Source organism: Pseudonaja textilis, chromosome 2 (assembly GCF_049901715.1).
Source record: "Pseudonaja textilis isolate UNSWEBS1 chromosome 2, rPseTex1.2, whole genome shotgun sequence".
NCBI classification, from domain to species: domain Eukaryota; kingdom Metazoa; phylum Chordata; class Lepidosauria; order Squamata; family Elapidae; genus Pseudonaja; species Pseudonaja textilis.
Window position 1 is genome coordinate 136,186,163 of NC_141991.1, and position 18,282 is coordinate 136,204,444.

Sequence of the window (18,282 nt, forward strand, 5' to 3'; positions counted from 1 at the left end):
TTTTTGCATTTTTACTTTGCCAACTGCTTGCTTTTTGAATGCTTTTCCTGCACTATCCCAAATGTGTCAAAAGTATATATTTCTGGGTAAGATTGTGCCAATGTCTTGATACAAAATTTTTGTCTTGTTTAGGTTACTGACTTCAGGAAAAAAACCATCACTTACTACGATTCAATGGGTGGATCCAACAGTGAAGCTTGTAAGATACTCTTGTGAGTATCTCTTTTACATTAAACATGTTCACGTTTTCCTCATGATCTTAGAATTGATAGAAACAATCTTCATACCAAGTGGTTGTTGCTGTTATAACAGAGAGAGAGAGAGATGAGAGATCCCGGTGTTCTGGGATCTAGCTAAATATGGGTATTGTGGGTATTGATATTATTAAACATTTTAACATTAACATAGCATTACATAAATGGTCAAAGGCTCCAAAAATCTATCAGGGCATTGTAAATTAGAGAAACATGGACATTTTTGTCAGGTCCAAATGGATCTTTGAGTGTTTCCTGTTGCAGAAACGGGCGGATAAGCTAAGTGCCTGAAGGACCCCATCCTGTCACTGGGAATTCAGGCGCTTCAGAGAGAGGTATGCTGGATTCATATTAGTGGTCTGCGGGATTTAAAATTATGAATTTAGTGGTCCTGAGGTCCGAAAGGTTGGTGACCCCTGTTCTAGTCCAACCCTCTACTTGAGCAGGGTACTCTATACCATTCCAGATAAATGATTGTCCAGTCTCTTTTTCAAAGCCTCTGATGGTGGAGCACCCACAATTTCTGGAGGCCAAATTTTGTTTTGCCTTCAGAAGTTCAAAATACTGTTTCAGTGAAGCCTTTCAAGATCTTCTGTGTCGGAATAAGCTCAGTTAGAATTTATTCCCCTTGCTGTAATTCATCCTTCTTTGATGTTAGACCATTCTACTTAATTTAATACATTACGTGGCCATTAAAAAACAACAACACCTAGCTAAATATAGGTATTGTGGGTATTGATATTATTAAACATTTTAACATTAACATAGCATTACATAAATGGTCAAAGGCTCCAAAAATCTATCAGGGCATTGTAAATTAGAGAAACATGGACATTTTTATGGGCTCATTTTATCAATATTTATCTCCACAGAAATTGTGTCTTTCTGTGAGGGGGGGGCAGGGATTTATATTGTTGATAAATCAGCATGTTACAACACGTTTCAAGCAGGCATTTCAGATGAAACAAAATGGGATGTTTGCTTGTAAGCAGATGCATATATTTCTGGTATGTTTTCAAAGTCTTGCTTCACTAACAGCACTGTCTAAAATACTGTCCATCATTTACAGAACAATGACATTATACAATGACCAGAAGTCCTTTACTCCCATAACACACCCATCCAGAGACCTTCGTAACTCCAGGGGGCATAAAAGAACCAGCTGCTGGTTGAGAACTATCTGTACTTATCTAGCAACACAGTACAGGTAGTCCTCAACTTGTGATCACAATTGAGCCCAAAATTTCCATCACTGAACTATGTGATGGAATTGTTAATTGAGTTTTGCATTCATTTTATGACCTTTTGCCATGGTGGTTAAACAAATCATTGCAGTTGTTAAGTGAATTGTGGCTGTTAAATGAATCTGACTACCCCATTGACTTGGGAAGGTTATGAATGGTGATCACATGCCCTTGGGATAGTGCGATTCATAAATGCATGCCAAGTGCCTGAACTTTGATCATGTGGCCATAGGGATAATGCAGTGGTCATAAGTGTGAAAAATGGTAATTCACTTTTTACAATGCCATTGTAACTTTGAACAATCACTAAACAAATGGTTGTAAGTCGAAGGCTACCTATAACTTTAAGTTAATGCTCATCTATGGGTTATCCTTCATCTGCAGGAACACATGTAATCATTCATGTGTGTCAGTGAAAGCCACAGTATCCCTGATATTCAAAGCAACCTGATATAACATTTCCAGAAATGAATTCCTTGCCACCATATTCAAGCAACTTGTAGTTTGGGCATTATGGTAATGTGTTTTCTGTGAGGCGCTTGCTGAGGGGAGATTGCAGCTTGCAGCTTAATACAGAACACAAGGCTTCTCATAAAACCTTGTTAAAGGCTATTAAGACATCTCCCAGGTGGTGGTGATTGATAAGTTTATGAGTTGCAAGTTGTTTGAGGAACTGCTTATTTTCCTGCATATTTACGTGTTCATGATATATTCTGCTGAGGGTGCTCTATTCAATATATTATCTGATGCTATCTGGCTATGAAGCCCAGCCCACAGTCTCTTGTGAAAGCAAATGAACAACCTTCTGATGGAAATTAAGCCAGCTTTCACTGTGGAAGCTTTTCATAAAAATTAGAACTTACTTGTTTGCTCTTGTCTTCTCTTGGTTTTGTTTGACATTGACATTTTTAAATCAGTGGTCTTGATTACATAGTCTGTGAATGCTACCCTAATGACTTTACCATTTCTACAATCATTATACTTAAAAACACAAAGAGTATACATAAGAAAATGCTGCAGGTTACTGTAAAATAAACTTAGTTAAGAAACTAAAGAAACATAGCAATTACCATAAGTTTGCAGATTACATAAATCAAAATGACATAAAAGCTTTGCTAGGGTTAGCACCACCAGGAATTTGCCTTGCTGGAATTTAACCAAATATTTTTCAACTTTCTTAGTATACTGAATGTAATGGGAGTTAATGACTACACTTGTATTCCGGTGCATTCTTAGAAATCTACTTATTTGCATTTAATATTCAGGGGAAAATGTTTTCTCAACCTTGGCTAGATCTACAATATAGAAAATTTGGAGACCATCCACCTTTATTCTTTTAAAGCATTTATACTCTTCCAGCTATACGAAGGAGCTTAAAAAGGCAAGCATAAACATATACATATGTCCTACCAGCTTCAAAATGCAGGCACATATTTTTAGGGGTGACCAGGATGGACTGGAGATGGGACTTCTTGTTCCAGTAGTTAGTAGCAAATTCTACTACAGTTGCTGGACCTGTGGAACCAATATGGTATGTCGGCATTGTGTCAGAGCAGGCAGTGGGATCTGCAAGCTACTATGGTCTATTGTTATTTCCAAAATTAAAGCCCAGAAACTACTCATGAAGCTTAGTGAAATTTTCATAGTGGTTGGTGATTAAAAAATACTCCATAGGGAATTATTTGAAAAAAGGAAAGACTTCAAAATTGGTGATTCTTCCTCTCTCTTACACCAAAGGATTGCTTTGTCAGTAGTTCAGTACGTAGTTCTCATTTTCCTAGAAAAATACATATTTCACTTAGGAGATAATTGAGCATCTCTCATTTGAGAGCTAATTGTAAAGCAGTGTTAGTCAATTTTGGCAACTTCTGAATGTGTGGGCTTCATCTTATAGACTTCCCAGCAGTGCCAATGAGTTTATGGTGTGCACTTTTCTAGTTGGAAAGATGGCAGTAGTTGATTTGTGTATTATTTTAGAAAGGTGGCTTTGTATAAAGGAAATAATATAAACATTGAGGAGTTTTCCTATGTTTACACCATATTTATCACAGTAAACTCACTTAATAGATGAAATCACCAATATAAATATTGCCAGGGCAAATTACATTGCTAGTTCTTGTCTGGAATTAGAAGCAGGCAATAGTAAAAAGTTACGGTTAAGTGAAAGATAATTGGCTCAATGTATTTAGAAGTATATTTCAGATTAAGCTTTTTGTTTGTTAAATAATTTGATGGTTGGCCTGAGAATGTTGTGGTTACAACTTTTCTGCTAGTTTAATCTTACTAGTAGTTAGAATGGGAATCCTTCAGTTTTGTCTAGATGACTAGTGGACATCTAGAATAATGCAAGGGGAACTCAGCTTTTATTTTAGCTGACTGTTACCCTTTCCATAACTGTTTTTCCCTTTCTATTTCCTTTCAGGAGGCTTTAATTGGTTGAATGCAGTGGGAGGATCACACCGGGAGGAGGGGACAGAGGTCCTATTCATGGTTAGTGACCCTTTCATGCTTTCAATCTTTAGAGCTTCCTGGTTTTGGTGAGTTTTGAATGATTTGTCTGCCCCTTTTTAGAAAGGGAAGAGATTTATGGTGTTATAGATCTGTGGTTTAATTCTATAAGTTGTATATCCTGTTTGAAAAATCAAGTTATGGCAACACATTAATCCAATTCAGCATAAGTGTCATACTACAAGTAGAGGTTTTAGAAAGCCGGGATAGCTTACCTTTCTTCTTCCACTTAAGGTTCTACAATGTTGAGAAATAGCTGATGAACTGATGAAAGGATTATGATTTTTTTCGCTGATTTATACATTTTCACCCTTGCTTAGTTGTGGCCACTTGGCTCTTAGATGGGCTGTCTTCTGAATATATTTTAGATTGTGAGAATCGAGGTGGCAATTCTCATGAAGGAAGTAATTTGCCTTAAAGTACCAATACATATTGGTTCAGAAGTAGTGAAAAATGAAGGCTTCATAAGATACTAATGTGTGAGAGAGAGTTTAAAATGTAAGGTTGAAGAAAATACCTGAAATACTTTGGCACATGCACAATACTTTCTTGAACATCTGCATAGTGCTCATGTCCTTTGCATCCATGAGAACATGCCCTCTTTTTTGAAAGTGGTTCCAATGTAGGTTTTGATCATATTTCAGTGCAAATTAGATACTATATAGCCATTATCTTTTGGCAGAAGGCAGCATCCTGGTCCATCTTATTTGAGTTTGGAAGCTAGGCAAAACTTACTTATTATTGGAATAGAAGATTACTAACAAATTTCTGTATGATATGATGAGTAAATGGGAAAAAAAAACCTCAGAAGAAGGCACTGACAAACTTGCATTTTTGCTAAGAAGACTACATGATGTGTCTGTGAAGCCAGCAGTAGCTGAGCTCAGATTGAAGGAGTTCTTACACATAGCATTATTTGTTTTTGTTTTTAAAAATCTAATAGAGTTATTAGCAACCAATTGGAGAACAAGGTGCTGGAATTTAATATCGGGTTAAAACCCAATAATATCAAGAACATTTATTTAAATCCATGCTTTCATTTTTTCCCCCTAAATTATTTTCTTGAATATAGTCACTTAATTGAAAAAAGTGCCTTTCACTTTTATTACACCTGACTATTTAGAAATGTAAGAACTTGGAGTTTCACTTTTTATCTTTTTAAAATATTTCTGTCGTCTAAACCTGCAGGAAGTAGTGATGTTAGTAAGTGCTGGCTATATTTTTTTCCAATTTTCTTTTCAGTATTTTTGGATGGAATTGGAGTACTTGAATGTTTTTTGCACCTTGCGTTTAAAAACTGACACAATAGCATGAGGTTGTTTTGAGATCTGCAAACATGAGTTTGAGGCCCTTAGATACTCCATCTCTGTTTAAGAGGTTAAGCTGTCACAATGACTAGGGTAACATATCTTTGGAAGAAGCAGGTCTTTCACCTAACATAAAAAACCATAATAAAATTGAATTTACCAAGCCAATAAGAGATACTTGGGGGAAACATGTAGCATTACTTTCAACTTAATTCTTCATAGCTAACTAAGTAACCAGAATGTTGCCATATGCTGGACAGTTAGACATATCTCTCAGTAAGGAATCATTAACATGTTAGGAGCTCTCTGGAAAGTTCAAATATGCTTTGTTTTCATATTTAGGATATATGTCTGCTATGCTGTGATATTATTAGTTGCAGTTTGACCCATATCTATACCAGGCAGAGAATGAAACTGAACCTTATGAATCACTGCTTGAAGTAAAAAAAAATGCGGTTACCTCAAACCAAGTGCAATAGATAATATTTGCAGCAAAGATAAAATGCAACTTTTGTGAACAAGCCCAAGAGTATTAGAAATTTCCATACAAAAATAATTAAAACAAATAGTAAGTTGTTTATCATTTGCCAAGACAAGAAAATCCTGAGCATATGTGTATATAGTAGTGCAAGTATATTAGGACTCTGAATTGTTTGGCAGTGACTCAAAACAATACATGTCAGACTGTGCTTGAGTAAGAACATTAAGATTTCTGCTGTTCATTAAAGCAAGCTTCAAAATGGGTATTGCATCTTTAGGAATTGCATTAGCTTTGGAAATTAATGTTGTTTGATGGAGTGTGCTTATTTCTTTAAACAATGAAACTGTGGTGTGGGGACTATGTATTGAGTAACAGGTAATGCGAGCAGAAAGCATTTATTCTGAGTCACAGAGTATACATGGCTTTAAAGTATATTTACTGGGTAAAAAAACAAGCAATAAAGCAGTTTTGAGTGTTTAGAAAAGGAATCTCACTTGCATTTTCCTTGTTAAATTTTTTAGTTTGTCTTGAAACCTTGGTACATGTACAGTAACAGTTCTGTCTTGACTTGAGATTCAGAGCAGGGAGATATCCATGAAGTTATAGGACAAAGGCTAACTTTCCTCATGTCACTCAATTGGCAAGGGCTTTTCTGTCTTGAGAATGGAAGAACGAGACAACACTGTTGAGGGAAGCAAGAGGTCGAACACTTTTCTTATTCACCCTTGATAAAGGGGATTTATTGACCATTAACAGCTTTGACCATTCTGATATAACTGAATATTTTTGCTAAATAAAATTCTTAAAATTCAACATTCATTAAAAGCCTTTCGTATGTTTTGTTGTGTGCTAAAATGTTTGTATTGTTTTTCAATCTGTGCAGGCAGTACTTAAAGCAGGAAAGCCTGGATAAAAAGCGCAAGGAATTTGATACCAATGGCTGGATGCTCCTGTGTAAAAGAAGCCAGGTATGTATAGCTGATTGTATAAGACTGTGAGTTGTTTATATTATTAATCATAGCTTGTATGTATTTCCCTGGTTTAAAAAGTCAGAGGTGGAAAACAGTTCCCTTTCACTCCTGACTGTAGCAGATATTTAATAATACCTGCATCTGAAGAAAATAATAAAAATAATATTAACAGACAAAACTCCACAAGTCTGATTGGAAATACAGTTTGTTACAGATTATAGTAAAAGAATCTTGAAGAGTTTTCTCTCTCCCCCTTTTAATACTCTAATAAATTAAGGAGTTAATCTGAGTTTCTTTCTCCTGCCTTTTCGGTTTCTTAGCCTTGAAGCATGCTTTGGTTTATGTTATTGCCTCTGCTTAGTTTCCCCAAGATGAGCTAGGAAATCTGACTGATCATGTCCCCAGTGTGGCAGCCATTTTATGAGAGCATCATTTCGTATTCAAATTCCAAATTTGGAGCCAATTTGAAGGCTTCTGATCAACTGGAATCTGAATGCTTGTAGTAACTCTTTTTCAATACTTACCGCTGCAATATACAGCTATTACAAAAACTCTTAATGTTCTATGTTCTCTGCTATTAAAGAAAAAAATTGTATTTAATATTTCAATTTGCTTTCCAGCTGCACTTTACTTTTCATGGGGCTTCTTTTTTTTCCATTTCGGGCCCTTGTTGCTCTCCCCTGTAACTGAAAAGGCCAGGCAAAGTAGCAAGAAATCGAACAAAGAAGGGACATTGGAATGAAGAATATATAACGAATGGGAGTAGGACACAGCCATAGATATCTTTAGTAGCTTCTGCAGCCAACTGTAATTATTTGAACTGGAGCTCGGTTGTGATTGGAGCTAATTGTGGAACCTGTTGTTAAAGAACTAAGGTGGCGCAATGGCTAAAGTGCAGTATTGTAGGCTAACTCTGCTCACAGCCAGGAGTTTGATCCTGACTGGTTCGAGATTGACTCAGCCTTCCATCCTTCCGAGGGGGGTAAAATGAGGAGCCATATTGTTGGGGGCAATATGCTGACTCTGTAAACTGCTGAGAGAGGGCTGTAAAGCACTGTAAAGGGAGGGCTGTAAAGCACTATATAAATCTGCTATTGTTATTGCTATCTATTTTGCCATATTTACCAAGTTGAACCTTTGCTTTTGGTGCCCTTGTCTCTGTCTGAATTGAAATAGTCCTTTAATAGTAGTACTTTAAATTATATTGTGCTCTTCCATTGAGAGCTTGAAACTTCACCTGTTGTGTGCATTTTATAACGTAGTATTGGATAAAGCCAGTATGATGTTCTCATCAAGAAAATAAAGGGAGATGGGTTTTTTGTCTTTTAAAGGAGATCCCACAACAAATGAATGGCAGTGATTGTGGGATGTTTGCCTGTAAATACGCTGACTGCATTACCAAAGACAAACCAATCAACTTTACTCAGGTAAGTTGGTCCTGTATGGGCACCTCTTTGTCTTTATGAGGAGCATTGCTTGTGGGAATTTGAGGCTATAGTTTGTAAATTCACATCCAAAAACAATGACTTTTTAAAAAAAAATGAAATAGTGCTGGCTAAATTAATCTTGCTTTTGTGTTTAAGCAAGGGAGGAGGGGTAGAAATATGTCAGTACGCATTAAAAATGAATGCTCTGGTTATGTTACAAATATATTGATATTGCTGATTTCTTTTTGTTAAAGCAACTCATGCCTTACTTCCGGAAACGAATGGTCTGGGAGATCCTCCATCGTAAGCTGCTGTGATTTCATGCCGAGTAAGACTCTTCAGAGACTGAAAACCCCGGGTTTCCTCTTCTTGGCCACCTCCAAGTGGGCTACATGGGTTTCCACTGACAAGACTCTACATTACACTTTTGGTGTCTTTAAAAAAGAAAATACATCTATTTCTTGGACCAGTGTGCCCCCATGAAGCCTTTCTGAAGCACACACTTTCTTTTGTATTTTGAAACCCTATTTTTTACAAGGGACATTTGAAACTTGTAGGAATGCGGCTTTTTATCTTCAAGGAGATTTCTGCCTCTCTTTTTTTTAAAAAAAATGGCCAGCTTGTGCAAAGGACTTGAGACCGTTCAGCTGTAAGGCCTTGGTGCAGGGAAGCACTTGCAATCTTTTCTTGGATCTATCAGGATTTAGAGAAGACTTGATGTCATAGTACTAAGTAATTGTGGATTCTCCGCATTACTGTTACTGCAGCTAATTATTTGATGTAAAACATGCAGGGATATGTGTCTTGGGGAATCTATTTGGCCCAGGTTTTCCAGACGTGTGCATGTTTATGTGTTTCCTGCTTCTTATATTCTGCTGTTAATAACATGGGTGATTCCTACAGCATTTGTAGCAACTTAGATTCCCTTTTATTCTTCAACTATTAAAGAGAAATGGAATTCTTTGGGAATGAAAGGTGAATAGACACACCAGCACATGAAAAGTAACCACTTGCTCTGTTTTCCACCGTGGCGGGTAATCTTTTTGATTCTACAGTAGGGCCGCCCAGGGGAAAATTAACAATCCTTTATTTTAACATTGTTTATCTTGTCACAATAAATGAGTCATCTCCTGATTATTGAAAGTTTATGAGGATTATGAGCTATCCTCTGGTATTCAGAACAAGCCATTTATCCTAAAGACAGGCAAGGATTTGTGGGCAGAGGCATTCTGCACCAAAAGTCCTTATTCTTCACTGCCCCTTCCCCAAGCCTGCTGTGGTGGGTTTTGACCTGAGAAAGAAAAACCAGACACCTTTGTGGCCTGCATCACTGCATTCAGATGACTGGGATTATCCTCCCTTGAAAGCCAGCATTTTCTTTTCTTAACCACATTCTTGCAATGCAATCTGGAGCTCAGTTTTACAAAGAACTTTTTGAAGAGTTGGTGCATTACATTCTCAATGAAAATAGGATTTATAACAAACTAAGCAGCTGTAATGTCAGTGGATGTTCATTTGCCAGAGGATTAAATAGATGTTTGTCTTTCAACTCTTTGTAGAATTAAGGTACAATATAACTTGTTTTAAAACTTTAATTATTGGTAAACAGTTTTTATACTATATATATGCCTTTCCCAGTGACTGCCAATGAACAAATATATATATATATGAGGTTTGCAGGTTTTTTTCTCTGTTTTTAAAAAGCAGAATTGAAAAGTTGCTTTTTTGTTCATGTGCTCCTCCCTCCTGTTTTGTTAACAGCAATTAATGATGAGTTGAAGAATGCCCTAAAGAGAGTCTCCCCCCCCCCAATCCTAATTTTGCTTTGGTTTGCAACTTCTATCAGCCCCCTCTAATCCAGTTAATGGAAGTTGAGACAAATATGTTGTACATGGGCACTAGATAGGGCAAAACTGATACTGAATCTGTCCAGCTTTTATATGAAACCAGTAAGAGATCCTGCTAGCATAGGCTTTATCTCTCAAGAGGCAGATTTTTCACAGGGCCCATGACACCCTGTTTATCATTGACAGAATCAATTGTCTTTTGTCCAATGAGGGAATACTGCCTTTTCAGTCCATACTGAAGATTCTTCAATCCACCACCAACAATTTCTGTACAGCCAATCTTGCATTTGTTTCAGTGGAATCCATATTTAAATGGAAGTTTTATATAGCAGCTGGATTGGTCTCTGTTTCTACCATCAGCCAACAGAAGTAGAATGCAGAAAGGATTCAGGCCCAAGAGCTTGGATTTAAGTTTGCATGTCACACATACCTCTTGATGTATCTTTAAAAAAAAATCTAAAGTAAATGTCCTCTTGTGTTTCTGCCATCAAACAGGGAACATTTTATATATTCTATATGTGGAAACGATAGTTTTGTACAAATTTTCCATTACCCTTCCCAATTTGTGCGCTTCCTAGACAAGTTTGTACCTTTTTTTGATGTCTCTTTGTGTTTTTTATACCAGTCTCCGGTGCCCCTTTTTGTTTTTTCTGCATAATCTAATTTTATTTTATAATGTGTTATTCTTAAATAAACTCAGCCATTTAAAAATGTAAAGAATCAAAGTCTGTTCTTCTGTTACCTGCAATGCAAATTAGTTGTATTCTTATTTCATAGGATATAGTATATTTCATCGAATATAGTTGTAGCCCTGCCATATATGCTTCACTAATTGGAAAGGAGTATCTTTTTGCAGAATTATACTAAGCTTTTATTCCACAGTATAAATAGAATTAAACTTACCCACAATAAAGCTTACAGCTACCTGTTAACATATTAATTAGGTATTCAGCTTTTACAAATATGTTTTTCTCCCTAAAAGATGCTAGCATGTATTTACAATGGTTGCGTTGTCCCAAGTTCATGTAATTACCATTTGCAATCTTCCCAGCTGGCTTTTGACAAAGTCAGAGAGAGGAAAGTCAGATCTACTAAATCAGGGATCGCCAACCTTTTGGACCTCAGGGACCACCCAACTCATAATTTTAAATCCTGCGGACCAGAGACCCTGGGAAAATCCCCCAAAAAAGTGTGCAGAAAAATTCCCCATCCCTTTTTCCTACCGATCAGTCATTCTTTATTTGGGATGGCAGGGCTCCATTCTCAGGGAGGGAGGGAGGGAGAGGGAGAGAGAGAGATTTTTGGGTTCATGCAAGGAAAGCAGCAGAAGTCTTTCTTTCTCTCCTCCAAATTCTGCCAGAAATGAGTCTTTGTGAAACTTGTGTATCAGTGCAGCCTCTTGGAGCAGGATGCCTTGTAGAGTCCCAAAAACTCATTTCTGGCAGAGTTTGGGGGAGAGAAAAAGACTTTTGCTGCTTTCCTTGCATGCAGCCAAAAGCAGAAGAAAAAAGAAGCGGAAAGAAGCAGCCTGGTGGCCAGGCAAGCCACATGGGGCAAGTTCCCCCCCTGTCCTTTCCCTCCTCCTCACTACTTTGTGTTGTTCGCAATGCAAACGATGCAAGCCTTGTGTTCCCACGGGCCATGTGGGTGGCACAGCCTTGTGTTCCTGCACAGCCTGGATTAATTGCTTTGTGGGTGACATTTCTCTGTGGACCATCAAAATTTTCTCACGGACCACCAGTGGTCCCCGGCCCACTGGTTGGCAGCCACTGTACTAAATGACTGCATTATTCATCAAGCAACTGGCAAAAAAAGAACATAAAATTGGGTGTGACTAAAATCACCTTGCTTAGCAACAAAAACTCTGTTCTCATTGTAACTCAAGGTCTTATACTCTTGAGACTAGGATGTGTAAGAGCCTTGCAGTGACTAGTTTCTTACCATGGTGAGGCAGGTTAAAACGACCATAAAGGAACTAAGTAACAATCTTCTGCAAAGCTTGCTAAACGAAGCCTTGACTACCAACTATGCCTACAGTAAAAATAGAAAGTAGATATCTGCTGATTGAGAATGTATCCCACTACCCTTTATGTTGTCTATTAGATTTATCTCTCGGCTCTATTCAGATCAAGAAAAAAACACAATTCATCCCATTTTGGTGATGCTGTGTCCCAGAAGGCCTTTTTGTACACAAAATGTACATCTAAACCTTTTGAAATTATTTTTATTTTACATTTAAGTGTGGTACATAGAATTAGTTTAATTCGTTACAATATAACCAAACTTCCTAATATTTTAGTCACAAATCATAGCACAGAATCATACAATGCTCTGTGGTCATTTTTAAATTAATGTCTCATCATAGACTGCTATGGGTATTAAGGAGTGTAAATTGGCACCACCTTGTACAGACTCAATAAAACTATACTGAACTGCTTATTTAAATAATTTTTCCCATCAGCCTTTCCCTTTTTTCCTTATCAGTTTCTTCATTAAGACTGTTTGACTACATTGTTAAATACAGATTGACACAGAAAAATTACACTAGTCCTTATCTTCCATATCTGATTTAAAAATTGTGTATCCTAAAGGTGCTTTTTTCTAGGGGCAACTGGACTTTCTTGTTTTTTCTTTGAAGACATTTCACTTCTCATCCAAGAAGCTTCTTCAGCTCTGACTGAATGATTGGATATGAAAGGATTTATATTCCTTGCAGACAGCTGAAGAAGCTTCTTGGATGAGAAGTAAAACATCTTCAAAGAAAAAACAGAGTCCATTTGCCTCTGGAAAAAAATACCTTTGGGACAATCATGACCTGGATTCGAGAATCTCCATAGACCTGTAGATTGTGTAGCATCCATTTACAAAATTCAAACATTCGGCAAAAAGTTTTTATAATAGTGAACATAACTAAGCAACATTATGCGCTAGACCAGTGTGTCATAACCTTGACAACTTTAAAACATGTGAATTTCAACTCCCAGAATTCTCTAGCCGGCATATATGAATTCTAGCCAGGATGCTGGCTTTGGAATTCTGGAAATTAAAGTCTTCACATCTTAAAATGGCCGAGGTTGAGAAATATTGCACTAGACCTTAGATTAGTTTTACTGTTAGAATTTGGGAAATTCTGAATAAAAAATTGCTGCAAAAAATGTAATGACTCTAAGATTTGCCTAGGAATAGCACTCAGACTCATATACTGCTTCATAATGCTTCTCTAAGCTGTTTACAGAGTCGGCCTATCGCTCCAGCAATCTGGGTCCTCATTTTACCAACCTCGGAAGGATGTAAGGCTGAATTTTATTTCAGTTTTCCACATTTTAAAAACATCTTTTTTTAGTGAACAGCATGATTCCAGGTTTTCACATTTCCAAACAAACATGACTATAATTACATAATCTTTCACATTTAGTTCCATATCTTAACATTACTTTACATATTTTCTATTATTTTTAAAAGGCCGAGTCAATCTTGAGCCACTCAGAATTGAACTAGTGGAGTGAGCAATGCCTGCAGTACTGCATTCTAACCACTGTGCCACTACAGTTCTAAATTACATTAAAAGCTACTGTAGTAGATGTGGGACTATTGCTTTAAAAATTTTTTTAATGTGATAGCTTATCCCACATTCAACAAAGTTGAAGCCATTAAATGTTTCTGAAAAGAGGAAGAAGCCTGATTTCTCTTGAAAGTCAGTAATAGAATCATATAAGCATCTTATAGTTCTAACCTGAAACTCGTGTTTAAATAAAACTATTCGTTTATAAAGGGATATATCTGTTCTTGTAGATAGGGGGCAGTAGCCCCTCATATTCAAAGAAAAATGGGGGGGGGGTGTTGTTGTCATTTACACTGTGTCACAAAATCCAGAATGGAGAAAGAAACTATCTCCATTCTAGATTTTGTGAAACAGCTGGCAGCAAAGTGTAGTTATTAAAAAGCAGGTAAAGAATTGGAGCCAATTTGATATTTACTGATTGCTGCAAAAGAGTCTAGCCTCATCTTTTCTACACTCAATTTGTGTAGTGCAATTTCTTGTTTTATCCCATTCGTGACTCGCTCTGCCCTCCAAAATGCTCAGGTAATTGACTTCTCTACGAAACAAGAGATGGTTGCTGATTTCATGGCTAGAGTAGACAAGTATTTTATAAAGCTGGCACAAAGCCTGTAATATAAAACTCAGGATACTTGCAAAAAATTGTTAGGTGATGGATATTTGAACATAATTCACTAAATCTGCCATGTTGAGTGACAAGATGTAGCAGACTTTGGATGATCTTAGAAAGCTAAGCAGGAAAGACCCTGGTTAGTGTTTGGGTGGAAGACCACTAGGAAATTCGAGAATAGTAAACTCATGTATTGCTCTACTCAATATGATACTTAATCTTCACAAAAATATTAAACATGAGCCCTTGTCTCCCACAGTAGTCTAAACTAGTCTGTCAGCGTTCCAGCAAACCTCCATTCCCATCAGTAACTCTGAGACAAACATATCTCAAAAGTACCTTTATTAGAATAGGACCTGTCACATTTGTGGAATCCCGAATTTAAAAGTTTTCAGGCTTCCCACAATTTCCCAAACTACAAATCCATCCCCCTTTGGCCATCATCACATCACATGGCCCAATCACCATCCGTCCAAAAGTAAGATCTTTATTTCATCCTGTGCCACACTCAATGACCTTGAACTAACAAAAGAATTTTATTTTGTCTTAGAACTACTCAATTGAAATCACCCCCCTCCCACTTTCTCAGGCTATGTGGCAGCGTGGAATGAGGTTTCCAAAGCTGACGTAGTCATTGATACAAAGGTAGGCTACTGTGGGAGACCAGGGCTCACGTTTAATGACCACTAAACTAATGCATTCATCTCATTATTCCTTTAAAGTTTATCTCGGTGCCTTTTGAGGCTTACAGGTAGTCCTAGACTTATGACCACAACTGAAGCCAACATTTCTGTGGCTAAGTGAGACATTTCTTCAGTAAGTTTTGCCCCATTTTGTGACCTTTCTTGCCACAGTTGTTAAGTGAATGCCTGCAGTTGTTACGTTAGTAAAAATGGTTGTTAAGTGAATCTGGCTTCCCCCATTGACTTTGCTTGTCAGAAGGTCCCAAAAGGAGATCACATGATGCCAGGGCACTGCCACCATCATAAGTATGAGTCAGTTGCCAAGCATTTGAATTCAGATAACATAGCCACGGGGATGCTGCCATGGTCATAAATGAGAAAAATGGTCACAAGTCAATTTTTTTCAGTACTGCTGAAGCTTCGAATGGTCACTAAATGAACTGTTGTAAGTTGAGAACTCCCTGTACTTTTCCACAACATGAATCCCGTTGCATTGCATGGTCAGTCAAATTATAAGATTATCAGGGGATGAGAGAATGTGAAGGATGGTAAGATGGAGGGCCTAGATAAGTATACAGGTAGTCCTCAACTTACGACCACAATTGAGCCCCAACATTTCTGCTGTTAAGTGAAACATTTGTTAAGTGAGTTTTGCCTCCATCTTACGACCTTTCTTACCACAGTTGTTAAGTGAATCGCTGAAACTGTTAAGTTAGCAACCCAACTGTTCAGTGAACCTGGCTTGACTTTGCTTGTCAGGAAGTTGCAAATGACCTTGGGAGACACAGCAACGGCTATAAGTACAAACAAGGGTGGGATTCAAATTTTTTAACAACCAGTTCTGTGGGCGTGGCTTAGGTGGTGGTCATGGCTTGGTGGTCATGTTATTGGCAGGGCATGGCCAACTCAATATCACTCATATTGAGGCACGCATCTCACCTGGCCTCTCATGACGGTGGGAATGCTGCAACAGTCGTAAGTGTGAAAAATGGTCATAAGTCACTTTTTTCAGTGCCATTGTAACTTTGAATGGTCACCCCACAAAAGCAAAGTACCAGCAAAGGAGGGGAAAAAAAACTCCAGAGACGTTCCTGAGACAGGAAGTCTAGTCCTGCCAAGAATGTAATAAGGGTCAACGGAGAGGCAGTTTCTGTAAGCAACACCAGAATGTTTCCTTCCTGCCTTCCTTACAGGATTAGGCCACTAATTTCTTCTAACAACCTGTTCTCCGAACTGCTTAGAATGTTAACAACCGGTTTTAGCAAATAGGTGCGAACTGGTAGAATCCCACCCAAGTACGAACCAGTTGCCAAGCATCTGAATTTTGATCACATGATCATGGGGATGCTACAAAGGTCGTAACTATGAAAAGTGGTCATAGGTCAGTGCTGCTGTAACTTTGAACGGTCACTAAATGAACCGTTGTAAGTCGAGGACTACCTGCACTGAAGAAGTTTGTGGAGATGGGAAAAATATGGGCCAGTGCAATCGTGTTTCATGGAGTCTGAAAGTGGGGGTGAAAATATCTGAAATGATGCTTCCCCTACTTCCCTTCCTTTTTCCTTTATTCCAATATTGCCCACTGGCTTTTAGGGATTTTCAGGTCATGTTGACTGTCCTCACAGTTTTCCCTTTGCAGACATGAGCAACGCTTTTCCCAACATTTCCAAGTACCCAGTCATTACCATCTTTAATCTCTCCACACACACACATGGAACAAGGATCTTCTGTAAACGGTGCTGGAGCTGAACGGACAACTTTTCATTTATTCCTTGCTCCTTCTTCCACGTTTTCCTGCAGAAGACAGGAGCCCTTTGTCCTAAGCTGAAAGGATGTGTACAGGCAGTGCTCGACTTACAACAGATCATTTAGTGACCGTTTGAAGTTACGGCAACACTAAAAAAAGTGACTTATGACCATTTTTCACATTTATGACCATTGCAGCATCCCCATGGGCATGTGATCAAAATTCAGTCATTAATTTTTATTTATTTTATTTAGGAGAATTATATGGCTGCCTATTCCCACATGGCGACTTAAGGCGACTCACAAAAATATAAAAATATCATACAAAAACCAATAAAACTAACGAAAGAATCATATATATAATAAAATAATAAAATAAAATACCCTCACCCCACCCCTTGCCCCAGTGACAACAAATCATAAGAGCCATTTAATGGGCTCCATCCTGCTCTGCATTCCCCAGGCCCACTGGCAGAACCATTTGGCAACTGACACATATTTATGACGGCTGCAGTGCCCTTGGGTCATGTGATCACTTCTTGTGACCTTCTGACAAGCAGTCAATGGGGAAGCCAGATTCACATAACAACAGTGTTACTAACTTAACAACTGCAGGGATTTGCTTAACAACTGTGTCAAGAAATGTTGTAAAATGGGGCAAAAGTCCAGGGGTGAAATTCAAAATTATTCCCTACAGGCTCTGTGGCTCTGGCTTGGTATACTTGGTATAATAGTAATAGCAACCAGGGGCGATATTTTACTGATTTAAATCGTCCCTACCACCTCTGCCGAAGTGGGCCGAGGTGGTTGAATTTCACTCCTGGGCAAAACTCACTTTATAGCTGTCTCTCTTGGCGACAGAAATTTTGGGCTCAATTGTGGTTATAAGTTGAAGACTATCTGTATTTCAGATTTCCTGCAGTGGTCATGATGTGGATCGCTTAAAGCTTCCTTTGGCTTGCTTATCAACCAATATGTAAGTAATGTGAATTAAAATGCACGGACATACTCAGTTAATTCTGCTCAGTTTTTATATTGTATTTTACATATACACCCCACCCCACCCCACCCCACACATACAGAGCCACAGTTCTAGCCTAACTTCGGTTTAAAAAAACAAAAAGACATTCAGTTATTGAGAATATTGGAGTGCCATCCTCTGGATTGGAAAAGAATAAAATATTTTAGATGTCTGTCTCTGAATGAAGGAAAAAGCTTCTCTTCCTGAGAAGAACATTTGGGATTTATTGGCCTTTATTTTTTTACCAGTGTGATTTTAAGAGTGAACTGGGCACATGTATTTCTTTGTTAGCAATATTCTGATAACAGGTAACAGATTAACAGAGTTGGAAGTTGGACCTTGTAGGTCATCTAGTCCAGGGGTCTCCAACCTTGGAACTTTAAGACTTGTGGACTTCAACTCCCAGAATTCTCAGCCAGCAAAGCTGGCTGAGACATTCTGGAAGTTGAAGTCCACAGGTCTTAAAGTTCCCTATAGCCAACGCTTGAGTGGAGACCCTGATCAGAGGTGGCAACGCTTTGGACTTGTGGACACTCCAAAATTCCGAGCTAGCATGCGCCAGTGGGAGTGAACCCTAGTATAAGTGTGCCACCTGCCCTACACCATTTCTGACAGATGGCAGCC

General features: G+C 38.0%; 1 protein-coding gene across 6 annotated transcripts in view; it reads left to right on the top strand.

The window, feature by feature from the left end:
• The window catches only part of SENP1 (SUMO specific peptidase 1), a 28,855-nt gene extending 18,105 nt beyond the window's left edge, over window positions 1-10,750 (top strand). For 4 of the 6 annotated variants that reach the window (XM_087925391.1, XM_087925392.1, XM_026713717.2 and 1 more), the window contains 4 exons: window positions 133-212; window positions 6,678-6,762; window positions 8,097-8,192; window positions 8,447-10,750. In XM_087925391.1, coding sequence (XP_087781517.1) covers window positions 133-212; window positions 6,678-6,762; window positions 8,097-8,192; window positions 8,447-8,509 — 324 coding nt within the window. In that variant the 3' untranslated portion in view covers window positions 8,510-10,750. Of the gene's footprint in view, window positions 1-132; window positions 213-3,920; window positions 3,989-6,677; window positions 6,763-8,096; window positions 8,193-8,446 lie in introns of all 6 variants that reach the window. The other 2 variants (XR_015741929.1, XR_015741930.1) reach the window with 1 other exon arrangement.
• The last annotated feature ends 7,532 nt before the right edge of the window (window positions 10,751-18,282 follow it).